Below are 25,015 nucleotides of genomic sequence, written 5' to 3'. Positions count from 1 at the left end.
GCAATTATCACAACACATACGTAGGTTGTAATATGGCTTTTTTTCTGGCTTGGCTTCCCCAGGGATTTTACCCACGCACCGCTACTGCACTGCGGTGATGCAAAGACTTTGACTAGTGAAGGGCATTTCAAGTATTTTCAAGTTAGCCTTTTCATTCTTGTTCGTTCACCTAAAAGAGCCGGCTCCGAACAGCTCTTCGTTTAGTAGCCATGATTTAGTATTTGTGTTGAATAGAAATGGGCAGGGGCCTGAGACTGGCCACTTCCTGGGGCCTCAGACTAGTCTCTGCCTGGGGCCTCCAAATCACAGTCCACCCATGCATTTACTGCACCACTGAAACTACAGTATGTAACCTAATCCTATGAGGATGATATGTCAAATGTCAGAAACACAGAGTGTAGATTTTAAAATCCACAAAGACACAAATTGATCAATTCAAAATTATTGAACACATCCCATACAACATAACAAAGAAAGAGAGAAAACTATTTATATATATTCGAAAGAGTGTAAAGCATAATTGAAAATGTTCTGTTTGAATGTCAAACCTTTGCCTCACGCAGAAGAAAGAAAACAAGTTTACATTCTCGCGATGTTTATTTCTGGCGCTTTGACGTTTGCGTGATTTTGTGAAGCAAGGGATGCGCAGTAGCTTGTACGTTATACCTGCGCAGTAGCTAGCTCGACATGGAAATGCGCCCGCGTTGAACTCTAGCAAGAAGACAGTTACCTCGTAGCTAGCGCAACTAATTCAGTAGAGACGGTCCTTCACACTGAAACATTTGTGGGTTTTCGACATTTGTGCTAAAAATACAAAAAGTATTCGCAAGAAAATCGGATTATTATGACAGGGCCGAGGAAGAGTCCCAACGGAAAAGACATCGCATTTTAATAGCTACTACTAGTAACGTTAGTACGTTACGACGGTCAACAACATCAGGTAACGTCTAGCTAGCTACGGTTATAACGTTAGTTACCGGTAGGTAGTTATTCTAACTATGCTGCCTGTTGATAGAATGGGCGGATTAGCTGCCATTAAGCACAACGGAGCAGTTAATCGGGTTGTACCCAAAATTGGCTAACGTTAGCTAACTATTTAGGTACGTTAGCTTGCTAGCTAGGCGGCTAATGTTAGCATAATGCTACCTCATGCCAGGTTTTGATTCACCCGCCTCACACGTTGCTATGACTTAACTATGTCTAACGACGTTACGGTGTATTAACTAGCTAACAAAATACAGGATGCTAACGTTAGCAAAACACCAGTTATTTACCAACATGTATCAAGACGTAACTGGTTTTACTGCAGCAGCTCGTTGTCTAGCTAGCTGGCTAACAAGGCCGATTATATATTAGGTAATTTACTAACGTTAGCTAGCTAGTTAAGTCAACGGATGTTTCTGTAGTTTCTTGTAAATACAGTTTTCGCTACAGTCCCCAAAGGCACTGTCAACTAACTACACTAGTTAGTTAACTAAGCTATTACGTTAGCTGGCTAGTTAGAAAACTGACCTCGTTAGTAAGAAATGACATCGTGGTGTCGGATTGAACTCTTGTCCGAGAGAGACGGCTAGTTAGGGAACGTTGTACTAGTAAAGTTCGTTAGCTCAAATCAGAAGTCAAGGGGTGTCAGTTCCCCTTGGTTTGCTTTAGCTAACTAGTTTAACGTTACATCACAGATGTTTAGATCGCGACAGTCACTTACTCTAAAATTAAGTACATAGCTCTGGACTTCGCCATTTAGCCTAGCTATTTAGAAGGACATTGTTTTGAACACGCTAGCTAGCTAACGTTGGCGTAGGCAAGGTGTGAAACCGACACATACACAGGTAACTAATTACGTTTTACATTTAATAGCTAGCTATATTTTAGCGTCTCGGAGATGCTCGTTAATTGAGGTAAGAGCATGTGAGTAGATACCATTTTATATCTACTTTGTTTTGGGTTATTTAGATGTCAGACGATACTCGACTAGCTACTCCAATACTCTGTATCTAACGGTACCAAACCTTGTCAATCTGCGCGGGAGTAGTCTCGGATTATTTTACATAGATTGCTATCAAGTAAATTAGCTAGTTAGGCTATTTGCTTGTGAAAAGGGTAGTATTTTGCATGACGCCTTGCCGTATGCATCACACATGGCATGTTATGTGAAATTATGAGGCTAGTCAAAGTAATCCATTGGTGAACGAAGTTATGACACTGACTCGATGTGGTGTTTTGCTTATACTGGACCGAACTCAGTCAGTGGCACAGAAATCTGTGTTAAATACTTACCTTTTAATGTACATCTATACGAGGCTGTCTAAGAGTGTTATCTTGTGGACCATGCACTCTTCATGGGGAATCAAGTGGGGAAACAGTAACGCAGTTTTAACATGGCAAACAGTAAACACACAGAGCAACATGCCATGTTGGCGCTTTCCGATAAGATGGTAATGGCCTACTAGATTCGCATCTGTCAACGCTTACACAGCACCAAGAGAAGGACATGCACACAGACACGCCTGCAGCTGTTATGCCAGCAGGCCCAGAGCCCAAACTGCTGACAAATGGGGACCATAACACAGCATAAATACCTCTTTTGTCCCCTTTGAGTGCCCTCTCATAGCCCCAAAGACAAAACCTAGTGGATGCTTGGAGAGGAACTGTTTTTTGTTCTCTTATGGTCTGATTTGAGCTCAGTTGCTGAGCGTAGTGCTGTCATTCTGTTACCAAACTTATCTTCTGCACTGTTCAAGTAAATGTGTTTTTGTAAAAATGTCAGTGGAAGTTCAAAGTAGTCCTTGTGCATAGTTGTATGGTTTGTTTAACTTTAGAATCATTGGTTTTTGTTTAGCATTTTAAAGTGAAAAATCTGAGTCTCCGCAACATAAAAAAAAAAAAACATTGTAAAGTGGTTATCCCACTGGCTATAAGGTGAATGTACCTATTTGTAAGTCGCTCTGGATAAGAGCGTCTGCTAAATGAGTAAATGTAAAAATGTAATTCTAATACCGTGGAATTGCTGAGCAACAAGATAACCATGTAGGTTTTGACTTCCATATCTGCCTCAAACCCAAAGTTTTGAATATAGAAAGTTATCGCGAAGAATAACAAAAGTAATGCAATGTCAGTTTTTGTCTGTTGTGTACATAATGCAGTGAAATGTCATGTTCTGTGTGCAGTGAACATGCGTGACCTGGCTGCCCAGGTCACCAGCAGCCTGCTGCGTTTCCCGGGGGTGACTGTAGATGCTCTGGGGGAGGATGAGATCACCCTGGACACTGTGCTTCACGGGAAGTTCACTGTCGGTAAGTCAACGTGTGTCTGCACAACGGTGATCTCTCACTATCTGACCATGCTGGAGAGGATGGAAGTATGGCACATCCATGAATTAGGCCTACAGTGTCAGCAGCCTCAGTTCCCAAACATCACCAGACATAAGACATAAACAACCCAATGCAGTTAGGGTTTCTTTATTTTCTCACTCCAACTGAAATTGTGGGGAAACGTATGTCTGCCACTATAGCCAACTGTCCCATACCTTCCCAGGATTAGTTGTTTGCCGGAGGGACGCTTTGCATTCCTGCATTATTCAGTCTTAAAATAACAAAAAATACATCTCAAACAGTCCATTCTCAGAGGAGGGATTTTACAATAAACCACCGTGAACCAGTAGGCCTAACTTGTCTGCTCCCTCTTCTCTACCTCACTGACGTGACCCTATCTGGACTCAGGTCGTAGCGCGCTGGCTTGGCTAGCCTGTGGGCCCCAGCTGGAGGTGGTCCATGCGGTGACAGGCGAGCGCCTGTCCGCCTACTGCTTCTGCGGCAGGGGGGAGCACCCCCCCAGTGTGCTGGTGGCCAGGGACTTCTCCTGGCTGAAAAGGACCGGGCTGCTGGTGGGCCTGGAGGAGGCCCAGGGCAGTGTGCTCTGTCTCTATGACCTGGGTATCTCCCGAGTGGTCAAAGCCGTGGTCATACCGGGCAGGGTGAGTGCTCTCTCTCTCACCATCTACTACTGTCGCTTACATCAACCGGTTGACTTGATTGATTTTGATGTCGACTGACTGACTAACTGATGATTGGCAGATCAGGGCCATCGAGCCCCTGGTGAGCTATGGCGGGGCCAGTGCCAGCACACAGCACCTCCACCAGAGCCTGCGGTGGTTCTTTGGCATGGCGGCGGTGGTCACGGACCTGGGACACGTCCTCCTAGTGGACCTGTGTCTGGATGACCTCTCCTGCAGCCAGAGCGAGCTGGAGGCCTCAGGTCAGCGTGTGTGTGTTTAACCTTACTGAACTTTACTGGCCCACAGTTCCTCTCAAGATTGTGAGAGAGTTTGACGTTTGTGTTTTCTCTCCCTCTCTAACCCACACCCTCCTCTGTTCTCTCCAGATCTGGAGGTGGTGAGTAAGTCCCTAGCTGAGATCCCCCGGCTGCGTGAGCAGGAGACACGCCAGGGGAGACACCTCTGTCTGCAGCTGAGCAGCCCCACGGGCACGGGGGCCACGGCTCTGCAGTACATCCCCCGCACCAACCAGCTGGCCGTGGGCTTCTCCGACGGATACCTACAGCTCTGGAACATGAAGACGCTCAAGAAGGAGTGAGTTGACGACCCAGGGATGACATGGTGGCTATGGTGTAAACCTTCAGTTATAGCTTTTTCTGACTTTCTCTGCTGTGCAGGTATCACTCCCAGCTGGAGGGCGGCAGGGTGCCAGTGTACGCCTTCACATTCCAGGAGCCAGAGAACGACCCCCGCAACTGCTGTTACCTGTGGGCCGTCCAGTCTGCCCAGGACCAGTGAGTTCTCCCTCCCACCTGTCTGCCTGCTTGAGCCACAAAGTTCCAGACCGCTTGGAAGGGGTCATAGAGTGCACACCAGACCAGGATGTGATTTCATTTAAAGTGTTTTAAATACTTGAGGTTGTTTTAGCTTGTCCAGGAAAATGGAACCAGTGGAATCATTTCAGCTCCATGTGGGCTCCCAGCCCCTTCCCCTCAGCCCCACACCCCATTGGTATTCACACATATATGAGAGGACTGGATCAGTGAAAGCAGTATGGTGGAAGCTCCACACTTTACAGCATGTATGCAAATGTAGCCTCGGTCCATTGAATGCAGCTATGGTACTCAGCGGTCATAGCACACTGTTAGGCTCAGGATTGGCCTTTATTTTGCATAAATACTCATGCAGCCTTAACCACCTCATGCCAATGCACATGACTTGGTGTAATTGCTGCCCATTAACACATCTCCTTCTCTATCTCTCTCGCTCTCTTTCTCTCTCTCCAGTGAGGGGGACGTGGTCAGCCTCCACCTGCTCCAGCTGGCCTTCAGTGAGAGGAAGTGTTTGGCCTCAGGAAAGATCCTCTATGAGGTAACCTTAATATCAACCTTCTAAGTTTTTACCTCAATGATTTTGTTCTGTCGAACTGAAATAAGTAGCTATTCCCGCGAACCGGGTCCAATTTCTGTTCAATGCACCTTTTGTTTGGTAAAGGCTCGGTACTGGCTGTCAACCGGATGTTCATGGTCAAGTGTTTTGACCGCAATCGTGGTTTTAAAGCCCAAAAGCTTGATGGTTTCCAACAGTCCTTCTCAATGTTTCTCAGCCCTGAAGATTTAATTTAGTCATCTATTATCCCAATCATACTTATTTTTTACTTAAATGTGGTGCTTTCACTGCTTTGAGACCTTTTAATCTTTCCGTTCACGCCATATTAACATTAATGCTCTCTTCCCCTCTCTCTCTCCCTCCTTCTCTCCCAGGGTCTGGAGTACTGTGAGGAGAGGTACAGTCAGGAGCTGAGCAGCACAGCCTTCCCTCTGAGGGCTCAGGCCACCAACACACGCCTGCTCAGCTGCCAGACCATTGAGAAGTTTCGACACCACCCTGACAGAGACGACAGCATGAACGAAGGTACCTCTTCCTTCAACTCATCCCAACTCGACTCTTTTCAGGATTAGATTGGTGTATCAGTGACCAGAAAAGCTATAAAAAAAAAAGCATGTGTTCTTAATTACCTATGTGGGTGGTATTCACTTACTAGACACCAAACGGAAGAAAATGGACCGAAAAGGAGAGGGGCAACCTGAACTTGTCTAATAGGAAATGCACGTTTGTTTTCCCGTTGCAAAATTATTTGCCACAGTGTGCACTAATGAATGCGACCCTGGAGGAAAAAGGATGTATGTGGTTTCATTGTTGTGGTCTCTGTTGGTACTAAGGCCTCCTTGTCTCCTCTCTCCCCCGTCAGTTGCGTCTCCAGACACCAGCGTGTCCATCTTCAGCTGGCAGGTGAAGGCCTACGGACAGGGCAACCCCTCCACCTACATTGGCGTCTTTGACATCAACAGATGGTACCACGCACAGATGCCTGACTCTCTGAGGTAACATTCTGACATATAAATAACCCATCAACAGCCGCCTAAATTGCATGGTGTGCCCAACTTCCCCTAATACCAGGCGTTCATCAATCAGATTATTTGTTATTAATTCTGTTTTTTTGCATGTAGTTGGTTGAGTTTTCAAACAAGTCTACTTTTTTGTTGGGAAATCATTTTATAGGTTGATAGAACGCTGTTACGTGATTACATTAATATGAAACCTGTGTGTGTGTGTCAGAACGGGGGAGTCTCTGCTTAGCTGTCCCTACCTGGCCGTGTGGTCTCTGGATTCAGTGGTGGAGATGACGTCACCCTGCCCCATGCTGGACGTCCTTGTGCACGAGCGCAGCCTGAGCCGCGGCCTGCCCTACACCTGCCCCCCGCCAGAACAGTTCTTCAACCCCACCACATACAACTTCGGCAAGTTAGACACACACTGCAAGCCTTCTCACACGACACCCTGAGTAATTAGAAATGCATGTACCCCTTTAAAGCCATTGAGATTGGTTTAGTAAATGTTGTCATGACTTGGTCAATTGTATTTTTCCTTGTAACAGATGCAACATGTTTGCTCAACACTGGCCTCGTGCACTTAACTTGCTCTGGGTATCAGAAAGAGGTGAGTTTATCCCTACATTTTTGGTGTATTTTCTCAATCTCTATCCTTGCAAAGATGGTGACAGTGTATTCAGACCCCTTGACTTTTATATTACAGCCTTATTCTAAAATTGATTACATTAAATATTTTCCTCATCAGTCTACACACAATACCCCATAATGACAAAGCAAAAACAGGTTTTTAGACATTTTTGCAAATTAATAAAAAATAAAAAAACGTATTTATATAGGTTTTCAAACCCTTTCCTATGAGACTCGAAATTGAGCTCAGGTGCATCCTGTTTCCATACCTTTATGGTAGAGTGGCCAGACGGAAGCCACTCCTCAGGAAAAGGCACATGACAAGATTCTCTCTGGTCTAATGAAACCAAGATTGAACTCTTTGGCCTGAATGCCAAGTGTCACATCTGGAGGAAACCTGGCACCATCCCTACGGTAAAGCATGGTGGTGTGAGGATGTTTTTCAGCGGTAGGGACTGGGAGACTAGTCAGGATCGAGGGAAAGATGAACGGAGCAAAGTACAGAGAGATCCTTGATGAAAACCTGCTCCAAAGTGCTCAGGACCTCAGACTAGGGCGAAGGTTCACCTTCCAACAGGACAACGACCCAAAGCACACAGCCAAGACAACGCAGGAGTGGCTTCGGGACAAGTCTCTGAATGTCCTTGAGTGGCCCAGCCAGAGCCCGGACTTGACCTCGATCGAACATCTCTGGAGAGACCTAAAAATAGCTATGCAGCGACGCTCCCCATCCATCCTGACAGAGCTTGAGAGGATCTGCAGAGAAGAATGGGAGAAACTCCCCAAATACAGGTGTGCCAAGCTTGTAGGCTGTTTTTGCTTTGTCATTATGGGGTATTGTGTGTAGATTGAGGAGAACCACCCATTTTAATCCATTGTAGAATTAGGCTGTAACGTAACAAAATGTGGAAAAAGTAAAGGTCTGAATACTTTCCGAATGCACTGTACATACGGCTAAAATGAAGAGTTTCAAGTCATCCATAGTCCATACAGCAGGATGTAATCTTGTGAATTACATTAACTTGTCTCTTGCTGTGTCAGACTCTGAGCTTCCTGAAGAAGGCTGCTCCCTGCTCCAGTGACGTCATCTCAAACGGCTACTCCCGCTGCCTGATGTCCGGCCTGCTCTCCTCTGGCTTGGCTGACGTGCAGCCCTCCAGCCTCTCTCAGGTACACACAGCTTCTGAGAGGTTGACGGTTACACCTTTTTGCTGTACCAACTATCCAGTGTCTAAAGGTTTTTAGGAACTATTTTATCTATGTGGATGCATTAGGTCATGAATAGAGCTCCTAGGTGAAGGCGGCTTCTAAACGTGCCAAACTCTCTCCCTGGTCAGGAGGAGCAGTTGGACGCCATCTTGTCTACAGCCATAGAGACCAGCTCCTTGGGCCTGATCACCAGCTGTATCAAACAGTGGACCGCTGAGGGTGAGACACTGTATAACACACACTGGCACCCTGTTAGTTAGATCAACTCTGGCTTCGTCTCAATACTGTGAAATGGCTTCCTCTCCTCATCTCCTCTACTACATGTACACTGATCCGAACACACAAAACAGATGAAAACCGTAATGGTGGAATCGCTTGCCAAGCCCAGTTCACTCACATCCTTGCAGATGGAGGAAAGGAGACGAGGTGATGGAGCCAGTTTGGGTTATTGAGATGTGCCCCTAGATTGGATTTCTCTCTAACGTAACATGGTGGTGTTGGCTTTCGCAGAGCAACCAGGCTCTGCGGTGAACCTGCGCTACATTCTGGAGTGGGCCTGGAACAAGGTGGTTCACACGAAGGAGCAGCTGGATGGCATATGTGAGTGTTTCCTACAGTGATCAGTGTCAACACCTTGTTGATCTTCTGGTTTACATCGATGAGAATACTCATGGCTGCGTATTTGGTTTTTAACTGTAGCAACTTGCGGCTGTGTTGTCAAACTTAATTTCTTCAAGCATTTTGGGATTTGAAATGTTTTCCTAGGCAATATATTTTCTTAAAAGTGAGGAGGTCCCGCAATCTGGGCTGTGTTTCCTGATTTCCATCCGCCCTTATTCTGTGTGAGTGTTTCTCCCCCCAGGTGCTCCCCTGTTTGACAGCTCGTCTAACTTCACGGACTCCCCGACCCTCCAGCTGCTGCAGCACAGCCAGAGGCTACTGGGGAACCTCAGCACCATCTTCCACTGTCTGCTCAGCGAGGCACAGGAACTCACTCAACCAGGTAAGCCTAATTCAGACAAGGGGCACCGTTGCTGGGGGGCTTATTCATTTAAATAGGAAGCTGGGTGGGGGCGTTGAAGCACTGGTTGTTGACCGAGCAGAGCAGCTCGCGGTGCTCATGCACCTGAATGTCCATTTTCTCTGCAGAAGCAAAGTGGCAATCTCAATATTTTGAGAGGCAGCGAGGGGGTCACACAAGTGTCTGCATTGGTGGCTTTCACTCCCAGTAGTTAGATCCCTTAATACACACACACACACAAACACACACACTTTAAGTGCCTTTACATACCATGTCATGATGAGGCAGAATTGGGTGTTGTAGAACTAGACTGTTGTAATGCTGTTATTTGTGCAGGTCTGCTGGGTCTCATCAATAAGAACCAGGTGTCCAGCCTCATCTCCCAGTACGCCCAGGTGGTCCTCTGGTTCTGTCGGACTGGACTCCTGCCCGAGGGCTCCGGTAAGACCACGTACTGTGGTAGCACTTCAAACATTTGAGTTCAGTCCATATTCCATGCCACCTTTTGGAACATTGACCACTTTCATCATGTACACCAAAAGTAGTGCAATTCATAGGCAATAAGGTGCCATTTCAGATGCAGCACTAGAGATGTCCACTATTATAAATAAATAATATGCCATTTAGCAGACGCTTTTATCCAAAGCGACTTACAGTCATGCGTGCATATATTTTTGTGTATGGGTGGTCCCGGGGATCGAACCCACTACTCTGGCGTTACAAGCGCCGTGCTCTACCAGCTGAGCTACAGAGGACCATTATAGTTGTAATTCCCCTCTCAACCAGATGACGACGCTGTGCAGATCTCCAGGCCCTTCTACAGCTACTCTGTGATCCAGAACTACTACACCATCCGCAGAGAGGAGCTGCAGCAGCTCTCCAAGTGAGTGCTGTTCACATCACATCAGACCATTCACCCGCAAGAGCTGGTTCAGGACTGATGGTAAAACGCATCAACAAGAAGAGATGGGAAAAGTTTAACTTAGTCCCTTCAGTGTCATTCTTCTGAAATGCTGCGATTATTATTCTTTTTTGTAATGTTGTATACAGTAAGGGTGTTTCTCAAAATGCATACTACCGTGCTCCGAGCACGGGAGCCTTGGAGTATGAGTCCAAATCAAAGTATCCAAACGGAGCACGGAGGGCGCTAAACGAATGCGTACTCCGTTTGTACTTATTTTGAAGTATGTGTCTACGCAAGCGTCATCGGCAATCTATACGAAGAAATATGACACCCCAACGTTAAAAATGACTCACACTGTCTTGAAATCAATGCCGGCCATTATTTGAGCTGAAGCGAGAGAAAATACACTCCGTATTAGGAATGAAATGTTTCCTATTCACTTCTCATATGTTGCCTGACTACAATATTTTATCTGGATACGTTAATAAATACATGCTGTGTTAATTTTGGCATGTTTACCTGCCTACGTACCGTAGATTGCAAGCCCATAATAAGTCAATATGGCTAACTGGCTAGCTACTACTGTTAGCTAGATAGCCACAAAGAATTGGTAGCTAGCTACCTACAAATGTTTAATCTACCTTGCATAACATTAGTTTTAGGTCATTTTTGCCAGTTTAACTAGCCTGCTAGCTAGATTATTACTATTCGCATATCTATCTGATTAATTATGAAGTAAAACGTTTACTTTGTGTACATCTTGTTTCGTCTATTGTTGCCATTGTCCTGGCTGGAAGAAGGTTCAGTGAATGGGGAGGTGCAGCGTGAGGTAATACAGGAGTGCGGGTGCTTCTCAAATGGAATGTTTTATGCTCTTGTCCTCACGAACGTCCTCTGAGCATGAGAGCGTGGAGCGCAGTGGTATGCATATAGAGAAACCCCTTATATTTGGTATGCGTGTTTGATATTAGTGTCCATTTTCCTTCATGTTTCTACTGCGGAGCCCTACTGTGAATGAGACTATTTTGTGTTGTTTTGGGAAATGAATACATTTTATGTAGGACCACCTCAACCACCATCAATATTTAGAATGAACCATCTGTGTTCTTCTCAGGGGGAAGTGGTGTGCAGACTGCCTGATGATTGACGGCTTAGTCGCCCAATGCGGTGATCGCTTGGTTGACCTGTGGAAACGGGACGAGGGCGGGACGGGACAGTATCCACCCCCTACGCTACATGTAAGCATTTGGTACCTGTGCATTCACGCACACACAAACACACGGAGCCAAAAAAGGATCGAACCCCCTACCTTGAGCACATACTCTGACTGATTTCATGGAATTCCATCTAGAAGTAGAAATGGGAGAACAGAAGCTAAAACACACCTGGATGTGGGATTTGATCTTCTCTCTGCTGTCCACAGGGCCTGCTGGACATTTACCTCCTGGAGAACATTGATGAATCTGCTAAGCACGCCATCGTATCCTTTCTCTGTACTGGGTTCCCTAGCAACCATCTTACTACGTATTCATATCAGGGAGTTGGTTTGATTTGAATTGCCGTGTCCTGTCCTTACACTCCTAACCCACACTAGCACCTAGACTCTTGAAATCCACCTTACAAATACAGACCCACTCTCCCACACACACACACACACACACACACACACACACACACACACACACAGTGTAGTGAGATACAACACTCTCCCTCTCTCTATGTGTGTGAGCCTTGACCCCCCCCTCCCCCCAGGTGATCTACCTGTTGTTGGATGTGATGTATTCCTTCCCCAACAAGAGTGGTGCGTCTGTGGAGTCCTTCCCCACCGCCTTCGCCATCCCCATCGGTCTGGTCAAACTGGTGCAGGGCCTCTGGCTGCTGGACCACCACGACCACCAGGTACGCGCACTCACTCACACTCTCGCTCTCATTCACTCACTCACTACACAAGAAAATACAGGGTTATTGCCAGTCACATTCATTTAGATATAAGACTGTATATCTGGAAGTTAGCATTTAGCGAGGATAGCGTTTGGGTTGTAATGGGGCCTTTTCTCCTCAACTCAAACCTTGCATTTAGTGCAATGTAGGGAACCTTTTGGACTTCAACAATTTAGCTATTGATTAGCATAGTCATACAATCCAATGTGGAATTTCTAATGTACAGTGAGGGAAAAAAGTATTTGATCCCCTGCTGATTTTTACGTTTTCCCACTGACAAAGAAATGATCAGTCTATAATTGTAATGGTAGGTTTATTTGAACAGTGAGAGACAGAATAACAACAAAAAAATCCAGAAAAACGCATGTCAAAAAATGTGAGGAATTGATTTGCATTTTAATGAGAGATTTCTGGCTCCCAGGTGTCTTTTATACAGGTAATGAGCTGAGATTAGGAGCACACTCTTAAAGGGAGTGCTCCTAATCTCAGTTTGTTACCTGTATAAAAGACACCTGTCCACAGAAGCAATCAATCAATCAGATTCCAAACTCTCCACCATGGCCAAGACCAAAGAGCTCTCCAAGGATTTCAGGGACAAGATTGTAGACCTTCACAAGGCTGGAATGGGCTACAAGACCATCGCCAAGCAGCTTGGTGAGAAGGTGACAACAGTTGGTGCGATTATTCGCAAATGGAAGAAACACTAAATAACTGTAAATCTCCCTCGGCCTGGGGCTCCATGCAAGATCTCACCTCGTGGAATTGCAATGATCATGAGAACGGTGAGGAATCAGCCCAGAACTACACAGGAGGATCTTGTCAATGATCTCAAGGCAGCTGGGACCATAGTCACTAAGAAAACAATTGGTAACACATTACGCCGTGAAGGACTGAAATCCTGCAGCGCCCGCAAAGCACATATACATGCCCGTCTGAAGTTTGCCAATGAACATCTGAATGATTCAGAGGAGAACTGGGTGAAAGTGTTGTGGTCAGATGAGACCAAAATCGAGCTCTTTGGCATCAACTCAACTCGCCGTGTTTGGAGGAGGAGGAATGCTGCCTATGACCCCAAGAACACCATCCCCACCGTCAAACATGGAGGTGGAAACATTATGCTTTGGGGGTGTTTTTCTGCTAAGGGGACAGGACAACTTCACCACATCAAAGGGACGATGGACGGGGCCATGTACCGTCAAATCTTGGGTGAGAACCTCCTTCCCTCAGCCAGGGCATTGAAAATGGGTCGTGGATGGGTATCCCAGCATGACAATGACCCAAAACGCACGGCCAAGGCAACAAAGGAGTGGCTCAAGAAGAAGAAGCACATTAAGGTCCTGGAGTGGCCTAGCCAGTCTCCAGACCTTAATCCCATAGAAAATCTGTGGAGGGAGCTGAAGGTTCGAGTTGCCAAACGTCAGCCTCGAAACCTTAATGACTTGGAGAAGATCTGCAAAGAGGAGTGGGACAAAATCCCTCCTGAGATGTGTGCAAACCTGGTGGCCAACTACAAGAAACGTCTGACCTCTGTGATTGCCAACAAGGGTTTTGCCACCAAGTACTAAGTCATGTTTTGCAGAGTGGTCAAATACTTATTTCCCTCATTTAAAATGCAAATCAATTTATAACATTTTTGACATGCGTTTTTCTGGATTTTGTTGGTGTTATTCTGTCTCTCACTGTTCAAATAAACCTACCATTAAAATTATAGACTGATCATGTCTTTGTCAGTGGGCAAACGTACATAATCAGCAGGGGATCAAATACTTTTTTCCCTCACTGTATACTGTGAGTTATATTTAATAGAATGATAAGTTGGTAGATATTGGTAGTGATAAAATGGTGTCCTCCAATTGACACCTGACCTTTGACCCCCCTCCAGAACTCCCTGGAGCTGCTGCTGCACCCCACCGCCTCCCCGTCCCTGTGGGGCTGGCAGCACGGTCGCGTCCTGCATGCTCTCATGTGCCAGGGGCAACATGGGATCGCCTTGCGCTACCTCCACGTCATGAAGCCCCCCCTCTCTTCCACCGCTCAGGCCCAACTCTGCCTCTCTGTGCTGCTACACAACAGGTGGGTGCTATAGGGTGTGTTTGCTAGCATCTGTGCTAACAGTGACGGCATTGTGAGTTTCTTTTCCTGATACGGATAACATAACATGTCTGTGTAACCCCTCTCTCCTCCTCCTCTCCATGTGTGTAGGTGTCTGGTGGAGGCCTGGGCCATGCTGAGGCAGCACTCCAACAGGCTGAACACGGAGGCGTTGTTACGGTTCCTCTACGAGACCTGTCAGGAGCTTGGCCTCATGAAGGAGCTGCTCAAACTTCCCCTGGGCCTGGCTGAACAGGTAGAATGCCTTGTTCCCCCAACTTTCCTTTCTACCAGGCCCAAATCACGTCCCTGGCATGCTCATCAATAAAATACAGTTTTCCAAGTTGTGCCGATCCCATCTCTGAAGATGTATCTGTTTGTTTGTGTAGGAGTGCTTGGAGAGGTTCTTGCAGGGTACAGGGGGTCTCCAGAACAGAGAGCTGCTAATGGTGCACTACCTGCAGCAGGCTAACTACGTCCCCGCCCTGCAGCTCAACCACACCCTCAAGATGAACATGGTGGTACGTACACATTTACATTGATTAACCTTTAAATAAACCTCATGTTTATTCATACACTTCACCAATACACAGAAAATATGCAACTAGAAATGTAGTGCGAGTTGGAATGAGACTAATACAAATTTTAGAAATAAGTCACCCTAACGTGTATTAGTGTCAATATGATGGTTGTATTATGGTGTGGTGTTGCTGAATTTTGCCGTTTAATGTTTCCATTTCGTTCATATATCTGTTCTCCAGAACGAGAGGGATCCCAAGCTGAAGGAGAGAACCAACACTAGGAACTCTATCCTGGACCAGTACGGGAAAGTTCTTCCTCGGGTCCAGAGGAGGCTGGCCACGGAGAGAGCTAAGCCGTACCACCACCCCTCCACCATCCTCAGAGAGGGTACGGGATCTCACCCCTCCTAGCTTCTTATTACGCTGCTGTGCACACGCTTCAAGGTTAGATTTATGTTTTCAGCGTGACCCTTGACTTCCATAATGTGTGTTCTTGTTAGTGTCGCGACCACAGCCGCTGTCGACCATCGCCAAGCGGTCGGCCAATGAGAACGTGCTTACCAGAGCGGCATTCATCAACAGTGTCCTGTCGAAGATCGAGGAGGTGTGGGTGGGGAAGAACCCCACGCCCCAGTCCACCCCACTCAAGAGGTGAGACCCCACCGCCCTGTCCCAAACCCACCCCTATCTGACTAAGATGTAAGTAAGTGGTAAAGATGGGTTTTCCACCCCTGAATTTGATCTGTTCAATTGATTGAGTTGTTTCCCCCCCTCTCCACACCACCCAGCCCCAGGGCAGTGGAGGTGCTGTGCCCCAGCCCCCTGTTCCCCTCCCGGGATCTGCCCGAGGCCTTCGTGGGCACGCCCATCACCATGACCTCCAAGAGGAAGTCCAGGTAGGGCACACGCCGAACCCCAACTTGACATATTCCTGTCTAACTCAGACTTTCACGTTAATCATACATCGATGTCAATGAGAGATTTGGGTGGAAGTTCGAGTTATGTACATGTTTCTCAAATGTGTACATGTATGAAAGATGAGCTATAAATGACATACCTCTAGTCTTTGGTATAAAGGGGTTTGACGTGATTTCGATACATCTGACATGCTTTCCTAACCCCTCCTGTCCCTGCCCCCAGGCTGCTGGACCTAGTGGTTCACCCCTCTCAGACCACCCCTCCAGAGGGGTCCCGACCCCTGCTGACACCCCCCAGGGCGGCCAGCTCCTGGAACCCCCCCAAAAGCATCAACAAGGCCCCCGAGCTCAGCCTGCTGCAGACTCCACAGGTGGTCAAGGTAAGACTCAGACCAAGGGGAAGAGCGTTGACTGTCCCCACTGTCACACATGCTCCCACATCCTAGACACTGACGCTCACTGGCACGATGACTGGAAATCCTCTAGTTTTATATCTTGGTTGGGAATTAACTCTTAACTCCTACTAGAAGTCACATGGTCCTGGACACCACTGTGCCTGAGTCCTAAGTATGCCTGCGGCATTGGGTTGTCAACTGTGTTTGTGTTTGAAACTCCATTGACTGTCTGCATGGTTGTTTCGTTCCCATAGCGCGCGCGAGCCCTTGCGGCGTCCGGTCCCGTGTTCTCAGCCTTCACCCCTCAGTCCATCCTGAGGAGCAGCCTGCGCCCCACCCCCGTGGCCACCCCCTCTGCCTCTCCCGGGCGCTCTGTCACCCCCCCGCTGTGCCCCAAGGAGAGCCGCATCACCTTCATCGAGGAGACGGCCTCGCCCAAGCCAGAGAAAGGCCCCCTCTGCTGGAGCAACGGGGTAAGACACCCGGACCGCTGGGCCTTATTTAGCAACAGAAGTGGAATTGAGAGATGCTTTCTTATGAACAAACATTAACTGTTCAGATACTTTACCCTTGTGTATCATGTTAATGATTTCATGAATTTCTATGTTTTGTACTCTACAGATCGCAACCGAAAATGAGATTAGCCTGCTGACCAGAGGCTCTCCACTCTCCAAGGTTGGACTGGAGGCCTGGACCTCACACCCTGATGAGGAAGAGGAGGAGGTGAAGGTGACACACGTGAAGTTCCTGCCACCACCGGTCCGCGAGCCACCAGAGAGGGGAGAGTCTGAGAGTGGCTCCTCTGTCCAAGAGGTCACCATGGTAACCACATTGCCTAGCACGTTGCCAGGACGACTCAGCCTAGGCCTGGAGACGAGCCAGGCCTCTGTCCTTTCAACGGACACCACCCTGGAGTTCCATGATGCACCTCTGCCTGAAGACCTGGAGAGGGAGGAGGAGCTTCAACAGCCAGCCAATGAAGTCACAGACGAGGAGGAAGAAAAGGAAGTGGTGGTTAACCTCAAAACTCCAGCAGTACTGGAAGCCCAGCTCTCAAAGGAGGAAGTGCAGCCTGCAGCAGCCAATGAGCTGACTCTCCTCCCATCAGTGGAGGAAGGGCAGAACAAGGACCAGGAAGTAACGGAAGAGGCGGTCAACAGCCAAGAGGAAGTGGCCGAAGAGGAGCCGGACCAGGAAGTAGAGCAGATGGAGGTCAGCCCCGAACAGGAAGAGGCTGAAGAGGAAGTTGTAGTCGAACCAAGACTCACACGGGCAGTAGAACCAACTCCTGACACGGAAGTGGTTGAGGAATCTAACCTTAGTCAGGAAGTGATTGATATGCTCAACCATGAGCATGAGGTGGAGGTGGTGGAAGAGGAGGCTCCCAAAGAGGATGAATCACAACCCACTGAACCAATGGAACCTGTGGATGCTACGGAACACACTGGTGAGGGTTCCACCCACCTGTGAGGACTTCACTTAGCCAGGATCTTACAGCCGCTCCAGTAGCCAAATGAAATACATTACATTCATGTCCTGCTTGGTTTCAGCTCTGTGTAGATGATGTCAAATTATTCAAACAGGAGTAGTCTGAGGCAAAGTGAACACAATGTGTGTTCAATCAAAAACGTTAATGGTCTTGAGGAACAGTTTAGATCTTCCTCACTGTGCAAAGGTGCAACCATTTGAGGTGATTTGATAATGTACAGCGGGCCTGTGAGTGTGAGCTCAGTGCAGGTAACCACAGTGAGATGAAGTGACAGAGCTAAACCTAACTAAATTGAATACTAAGCTTAGAGTTACACAGACACGGACTGATCATGATGCAGTTGATTTTAAGCCTTCGATGACCTGGTTGAATCCTCTCTCTCATGACATGGTTGAATCCTCTCTCTCTTGCTCTTGTAGATCTGGACGAGTTTGTGGAGCGCCATCTGTTTGGCAACGACCTGTCTCCGCCCCTGACCCGCTCTGGCATCCACAAGGCTTCTGTCAACTGGACCTCCTTCAACAGGTACGTCCTGAAGTGCATCCCAACAGCATCATTGGGTGTATATGTGCTTACAACCATTTATTGATGTTAAAGCATCTTGAATATCATTAAACCTCTCTCTCCCCTGTGCAGTGAGCGGGTGTGTGATGTGGTAAAGGAGGAGGAGTCTGCTCCTACAGCCGTCCCCCTGGCCCTCACCACCCAGAAGGGTGTGGCGTCCGTAGCTGCTTCAGACCCCACGGGCACCGACTCCCACTGTGAGTGATCTCTCACCTCTTGCTCATGACCTTTACCCCTTGACTCTAGGTCATGCGATCAGAGATCTAACACAGGCCCAGTGTACGAGCTACAACCACAAAGGATTTTGTGTTTTGATTGGCCGGCAGCGGAGTTGACACCTCTGTGCTAATACCGACCAATAATGGTCTGGAATGCTCATAATAGCTAATGTTACCTTTAGTGAGTGTTTGATGGGGCTCTTCCCTCCCTATAGCTGTAGTGATCCTGAACGACAGTGAGGAACTATCTAGTGCTGTGTCGGAGGAGGAGGATGAAGAGTCAGATGCTCCTGCTGAGGAAGACTCGGGCAGCGAGGTGGAGGTCATCGAGGAGGTGCAGGGGAACGGGAGGCAGCGAGCCCCCTTGCCTCTCCCCTCTCTCTTTCTGGACCAGCTCCCACCCCTGCAGCCACACCCCCAGTTCCTGCCTGCCCTATCGGAGCAGGACGCAGCTGTGCGCTCATTGGTCACTCCAGAGGCAGACCTAAAGGTAAAACTGTCTTATGGAATCCTAACTCAGTCATGAAAGCAGTGTGTAGACCTAAATGCTGTGGGTGACTGATGTTAAAAGTTGTACGTCTAATGGCTTATTTGAAGAGCGGGTTAAAGTATTTTGTTTTGTGATTGTGATCCTAGGTTGTGCTCTATAAATGTTCTCATACATCTCTGTGTGTTTCCCCTACAGATGGTGGAGGATGACATAGAGGGGGAGGTGGTGGTGGTGAGGCTGGGGGTAGGAGGAGATGAGGGGGTTTGTTACACAGAGCTGAAGCCCTCCACCACCCTGCTGGTTCCTCTGGAGCTGGTGGAGGAACAGGGGCAGGCCCTGGCCGATGGCGCCCGCCTGGGGCTCACCGAGGTGGTTGAAGGCAGCGAACCAGAGGTACCCCCCTCTGGAGCCCACAGCAGCTTCTCTCTGATGCTGGAGGATGGGGATGACGATGCAGACACTGTACCACTGGAGGTACCACTAGAACCCAGTAAGCATCTGACCACAGAGGAGGCAGATGGAACGTCGGACACACCTGCGGCCGACCCAGAGGTCATCTGCCTGGGCACGGACAACCAGGACACCCCCCTGGCTGACGCTGAGCCCCTGCAGGAGCAGGAAACTGAGTTGGACACCCTGGAGGGGATGGACACCTTGGGGGGGATCATGGATAGCTGGACGGAGGCAGAGACTGGTTTAACTGAAGCCATGTCAGTGGAGAATGTTCCTCTAGTCACGGACGTCCTGCCTGAATCCTCTAAGGCTAAACCAGCCAGATCAGCTGAAGATGTTGACACATACCATGTAGAAGAGCCAGATGAGATCCCTGCTGACTCTGGACCAACTGAAGAAGAGCAGCCTTCACCAGTCCTGGATGAGAACGAGCAGCCCAACGGAGCGAGGGAGGAAACAGAAGAGGTGACTGTCTCGTGTGCTTGTCGGGAGGAGGAGATGAAGGCAGACGACGTTGAGCTGGAGGCTGAGGAAGAGATAGAGGAGTACGTCTCTGTCCCTGCAGACCTGCTTCTGTCTCAGGTAGAAAGCAATGGACCCATCCAGTCAGACAACCATGAACCTGCCCACGGAGAAGCCATAAGCGAGGTGGCAGCCATACTTGAAGAAGAAATAGCTCAAACCAGAAAGCCTTCTACAGCCAGTGCGGAGGAGAAGAAGCCGGACAAGACCTCTAACAGCCAGTCTGAGTCTGTGGAGGAAATATTGGTGGGGGTCAGGAAAGCCCCATCTACCCCGATGCGCAGGGCCACCAAGCAGAGGAAGATGATGGTGAAGTTCACCTCAGTGGAGGCAGAGAGGCCTGGGTCAGAGGACCAGAGGCCGGCGGGACCGACTGAGATGGAGACAGACTCTCAGGTCCCGGTCACACCCAGACGGATCACCAGGAGTGGCCGGCACGGCCAGGACTCCAGGGTTCCCGTCACGCCTCGCAGAAGCGCCCGTAAAACTGAATCCCAGCCAGAACCGGAGCCTCAGCGAGAGCAGGAGGAGAGGAAAGGGGAGGAAGGGGTCCTCATCACAGAGGCAGCTGTGGTCCACTCCAAGCCCACCCCGACCAAACGGCGCACCTCACAGAAGGCCACTCCGAGGACGGGAACCCGCCAGACCAGGAACACCCAGGTGGGGAGCGACGAGGAGCCAACAGCCACAGATGAAACGGCCAACGAGGTGTCAGTTCTGTCTGTTACACGCAGCACTAGGAAGAGCCGAATTGGAACCAAGACCCCAGCCAACCAGACTCAGCCAGTGGTCCCCCAGACTCAGCCAGTGGTCCCCCAGACTCAGCCAGTGGTCCCCCAGACTCAGCCAGTGGTCCCCCAGACTCAGCCAGTGGTCCCTGAGGAGGAAGAGAAGAAGGGGAATGATGAAGGGGCCAAACAGTGGCCTAGCAGTCCAGGCAGGGTGACCCGCAAGTCAACCCGCGCGGGCGTGACCCTCGGCCTCTTCACCCAGGAAGAGGAAGTGGTTTCCCTGACCCCTCCCCGCAGCCGGAGGAAGACGAGGGGCGAAGGCACCGCCGAGAAGACTCCCTCTGCACTCGCCCTGGATGACCCGCCCCTCAGCGGCTATCGTCGACCAACCAGGAGCCGCATGTGGAACCACCAGGAGGAGGACCTTCCCCTGTTGGAGACGCCGCTGGAGATGGACTCCGTAACGCCGGTGGCCGACGCCCTCATCCAGAGACTCCGTGACGAGGAGGCCAAGCGGGAAGTGGATGAGTCTACGGTCGTCACAGAGATGGTGAGAGCCAAGAGGAGAGTCACCAAGCCGTCGGGTCAGCGGGCGCCCTCTCCACCCCCGATGGGAGATATAAAAGTGACCAAGGCCGACCAGGGAAGCCCTGTCAGGGACTCGTTCATCTACTCACCACCTCGGAGGAGAACCAGAGGTAGCTAGCTCCTTGCTTTTAGCACATTGTTTGCTTGTCAGACTTTGTGGTTAGAAGAGGAAGGTTATTCTGTAGTTCTGGCTTTCTTTCACGCCTTTTCATCTTCTGTCTGACAGGTAGCAGAGTAGAGTCGCCCGGTCAGAATGACGTGTCTGCGCCTCCCGTTACTCGTACCAGGCGGCCGGTGGACGCCACCGCAGCACAGCCTGATAACAAGGTTTGTTGATCACATCCTTTAGACTGAGACTGATGTTAGACAAGACAGGACTGGCAGGTTCCATTTCCCGGTATTCACAGGTATGGACGGACTGTCTAGGTTTACACAACATGGTGAAGATGATTGCTCAGCCTAGCCCTCAAATACCATAACTGGTGCCTTTGTTGTATTTCACTCACCTATCCCGTCCTCTCAGATCTGTGAACACAGAGGAAGTAGCTAGGGGCTGAACTGGTACATGGTCATTTGGTACATGTCTGGTTGCTGTTAAGCTAAAACCATATTCAAGCTTTGTCTCTGACTCTGTATCTTTCTGTTGCTCAGGACAAGAACTCATCAGAAGACGATGTGGAGAAAGAGATGGCTGCTGCTAAAACCAGAGCAACAAAGAGCCGAACAACCAAGTAAGTTCTGTGTTCCTCTACACTCCGTCTGCAATGTGAATGCTCTAACCCCACCAGGGCAAAGACATTAACGCTTGTCCTCTTGTCCGGTACAAGTAATACAAAAAAATCACACATCACAATATCTAACAATTACACAGATCACAATTGCATCAGAGGGGCCAACATTGGAATAATATTCAAATCTTTTTTTCCATGTACATAAAAAAGCCTACATGTGAAAGTGTAGGTGATATGCATGTTGGCTACAGCCTCATGTCCAAACAGATGCTGACATTAGGGAGGCGCCAGAAAATGTAGCCAAACTTTAATTATACTTTTAATTACATATAGGCTAAACGCCAGTCATGTTTGACAAATATAATGAAGGATAATTAACATTAACGTCTAAAGGCTTGATTCTGTTGACATACTCGAGGCAAGGTTCGTTCAGATCAAATGGTCACTAGACCGGAGAGTGAAGGACAGTGCCTGTGGCGCACCGCACATCACCCACCTTGAATCTGAGCGGAGGTGGTCAGCATTTTGAAACTATTTAACCATAAAGTTCATTGTTTAAAATATGGATGTTTTGTCATTTTACGAAGCATGACTTGTTTCAAAGTAGCCTAGCCAAAATACGACAATAGAAATGTTGAGGGAATTATTTCATAAACACTTAATATGCCATTGAAACCAGCATTGTTCTCATGTTCTATTGGTTTTCAAATCAATGTTGTTTTATTGTCCAGCAGTCAAAGGCATAATCCTAGTCATAATAGTAACACATGCTAGTTGATGCATCTTTAGATCTCCCCTCTTTCTTAATTTCTAACAGATATTTTCATCTGTCACATGAAACCACTAGTGTGTGCGGTGCGCTTTTGAGAGCTGCGTTTTCAGAGAATTGCATTTTAGAACATTCACACTTAACCTACAGCCATGTGCTCATTGTTGAGCTTATAATATGAAGAAATAAAACTATCAACATTTTAAGCTAAACGGTCTGATCTGTTTCATCAGCCTCATTGCTTTTACATTTTTCTAATGTGCAGTGGTTGTATGAATTTTGGATCTGTCGTCCCAGAACTTTCCCAGAGTCTGTTTCGAACCGTATAAATATTTTTTTATTATACAATGGGACGCCCTTAATTTCAAGCCCTGGAGGGAATTATTTTATGAAGATGTAAAATATGTGGTTTTTTGGGGGGGTGAGGGGGGAACAAGTGACTTGAGCTTTTGGACATAAATCTGTCCTACTTGTCCAAAGGAAAAGTGGCTAAAAAAGTTTGTCAAGCCCTGCCCACTCCCACTCTCTGTCTGTTTCAATGAGTCACAATTAGATGACCTTTTCTCTCTCATTCTTCTATCTCGCCCCCAGGCCCAAAGCAGCCCCCGCGCCCCCTCCCCCAGCCAAAGTGGATCTGATCTCTCCTATGCCCAGCCCGGCCGAGCCCGCCCCGCGTGCCACGAGGAGGCTGTTGGAGGAGAACGACGCCCCCGCCCCCCGGATGAACCTCCGACGCAAACGAGTGCTGGAGGCAATCTTCCCCAAACCTGTCACCCGCAGGAAGAAGCTATGATCGGATGCCATTTTCACCCTGAACAAACTACAGCATCAACCTGGAATCTTACAGACTCAGTCAGAACTCATGGGGTGAATATCCCTGTCTCCTTTCCTTCATCTGAACTGGCCTGAAAAATAGGATAGTGAAAGCAGTATGATGCCTACTGGGTATTTGCTTTCCAATACGCTGTAAGGCAGATTAAGAAAAGGAGACTGAGAGGAATCAATTACAGAGACCGATGAAGGGGCCAAACAGCGGCCCAGCAGTCCAGGCAGGGTGACCCTTGCCCTCTTCACCCAGGAAGAGGAAGTGGTTGCCCTGACCCCTCCCCGCAGCCGGAGGAAGTCGACCCGCGCGTGGACTGGACTCCTAACGTTACTCTGAGGAAGAGATTTGATTCTCCTTTTCTTTCTTTTAACTGTTGCTGCCTGCTGTTTTGTATTTTAAGACAGACAACCAGTAGAGAACATATTTGAAAATAATTAATCAAATTTAATTGGATATTGATAATTTTATATAAATTATTGTTATGTTTACAGGGAGGAAGACTGATGGACTTAAACACCAAAAAAGAGACATTGTTTTTTATTTCTGGAGAATTTGTATATTTCTATAAATTGATGCATATGTAAATAGTCTCTTTTGCCATGTTATGAATAAAGTTGAATACTTGTGAATGATCTGTTTTTTAATTTTGATCATGTTTGGGTCATAATAATGATGCCAATGTCAGCCTTAAGACAATTATGTAAAGTTAATTGCTGTTTTTCGAATGATTAATTTGCACTGATTTAGGTAGTTTGGGCTTATTTTCCTGTACTGTATCACTAACATGTATATAACCTACACAGTGAATCCACTGGGGCTGATAAGGCTTGTTGGCTTGTTTTAAGGTCATTTATTTGACCAGCATAACATGCCGATGAATGTCTTATTTACAATGACTGATCTTTGACAATATGGTAAAGCTGAAGTATTTCATTAATACTGTGTGGAGTTCTTGTCTCTGTCCAATGTTCTGCTCTCACCAGTAAGCACTACTAAGCAAGTACTAAGACTGGATCCTGGTTGGTTAGAAACTTTGAGTACATTTAGTAGTGGGACACGAGTATTTGAATTGTCCCATTTTGACTTATGACCAATTTAAGATCAAGGTCAGATCGAGCTAGATAAGACAATTAAAATAGGGCAATCATGGCCCCAGAGTGACAGAATTATGGCAGTATAAGACTAATGGTGACTCAGGGTTCAGGGAGGTATTAGTACTGGCTCATATGACAAAAGTCAACTGTGTCAGTAATCTTTATAAAGGTTTGTGTGTCTAGCCTTTATAAATGGCTGTGCGTGTCAGTAGCCTTCCTGAAAGACTAGCTTTCCTTGATAAAAGGCGCTGCGTGTGTCTATAATTCATACAGGGAGATGCAGAGTGAAAGTGATCACCTGGTCTTACTCTGGTTACTTAGCTACTCCCCTCGGCTGCATCTCAATAGTCTAAAGTGGTCTTCACGTGTCCTCTCCAACTGAACTATCTGAAAATAAAGGCTTGGTGAAAGCAACATGGATGATGTCTTTCAGGACATCTTTCACCTGTCTGGTTCTAAGGCTTCTCATCAATGCAGATGGAGGAGAGAAGACAAGGACGAGGAAGGCGCTCTAGACTGTTGAGATG

General features: G+C 47.8%; 1 protein-coding gene across 1 annotated transcript; it reads left to right on the top strand.

Annotated features, from left to right (window-relative positions):
- The first annotated feature begins 682 nt into the window (after positions 1–682).
- Positions 683–24,331, top strand: LOC121539383 (protein ELYS). Its single transcript, XM_041847848.2, has 36 exons — positions 683–940; positions 3,168–3,293; positions 3,720–3,973; positions 4,074–4,254; positions 4,381–4,588; positions 4,672–4,788; positions 5,281–5,365; positions 5,758–5,908; positions 6,246–6,378; positions 6,614–6,795; positions 6,933–6,994; positions 8,056–8,184; positions 8,352–8,442; positions 8,734–8,823; positions 9,086–9,226; positions 9,581–9,685; positions 10,031–10,127; positions 11,263–11,386; positions 11,572–11,628; positions 11,901–12,047; positions 13,972–14,162; positions 14,292–14,436; positions 14,570–14,701; positions 14,942–15,089; positions 15,202–15,352; positions 15,490–15,597; positions 15,842–15,998; positions 16,268–16,486; positions 16,635–17,460; positions 17,922–18,027; positions 18,139–18,263; positions 18,500–18,774; positions 18,970–21,178; positions 21,295–21,395; positions 21,720–21,799; positions 23,160–24,331. The coding sequence occupies exons 2-36, from the start codon at positions 3,173–3,175 to the stop codon at positions 23,359–23,361; spliced, it is 7,650 nt and encodes a 2,549-aa protein (XP_041703782.2). The 5' UTR covers positions 683–940; positions 3,168–3,172; the 3' UTR covers positions 23,362–24,331.
- Positions 24,332–25,015: the final 684 nt, after the last annotated feature.

This window comes from Coregonus clupeaformis, chromosome 25 (genome assembly GCF_020615455.1).
Source record: "Coregonus clupeaformis isolate EN_2021a chromosome 25, ASM2061545v1, whole genome shotgun sequence".
Taxonomy (NCBI): Eukaryota; Metazoa; Chordata; class Actinopteri; order Salmoniformes; family Salmonidae; genus Coregonus; species Coregonus clupeaformis.
This window is presented reverse-complemented; position numbering and strand designations above follow the sequence as displayed.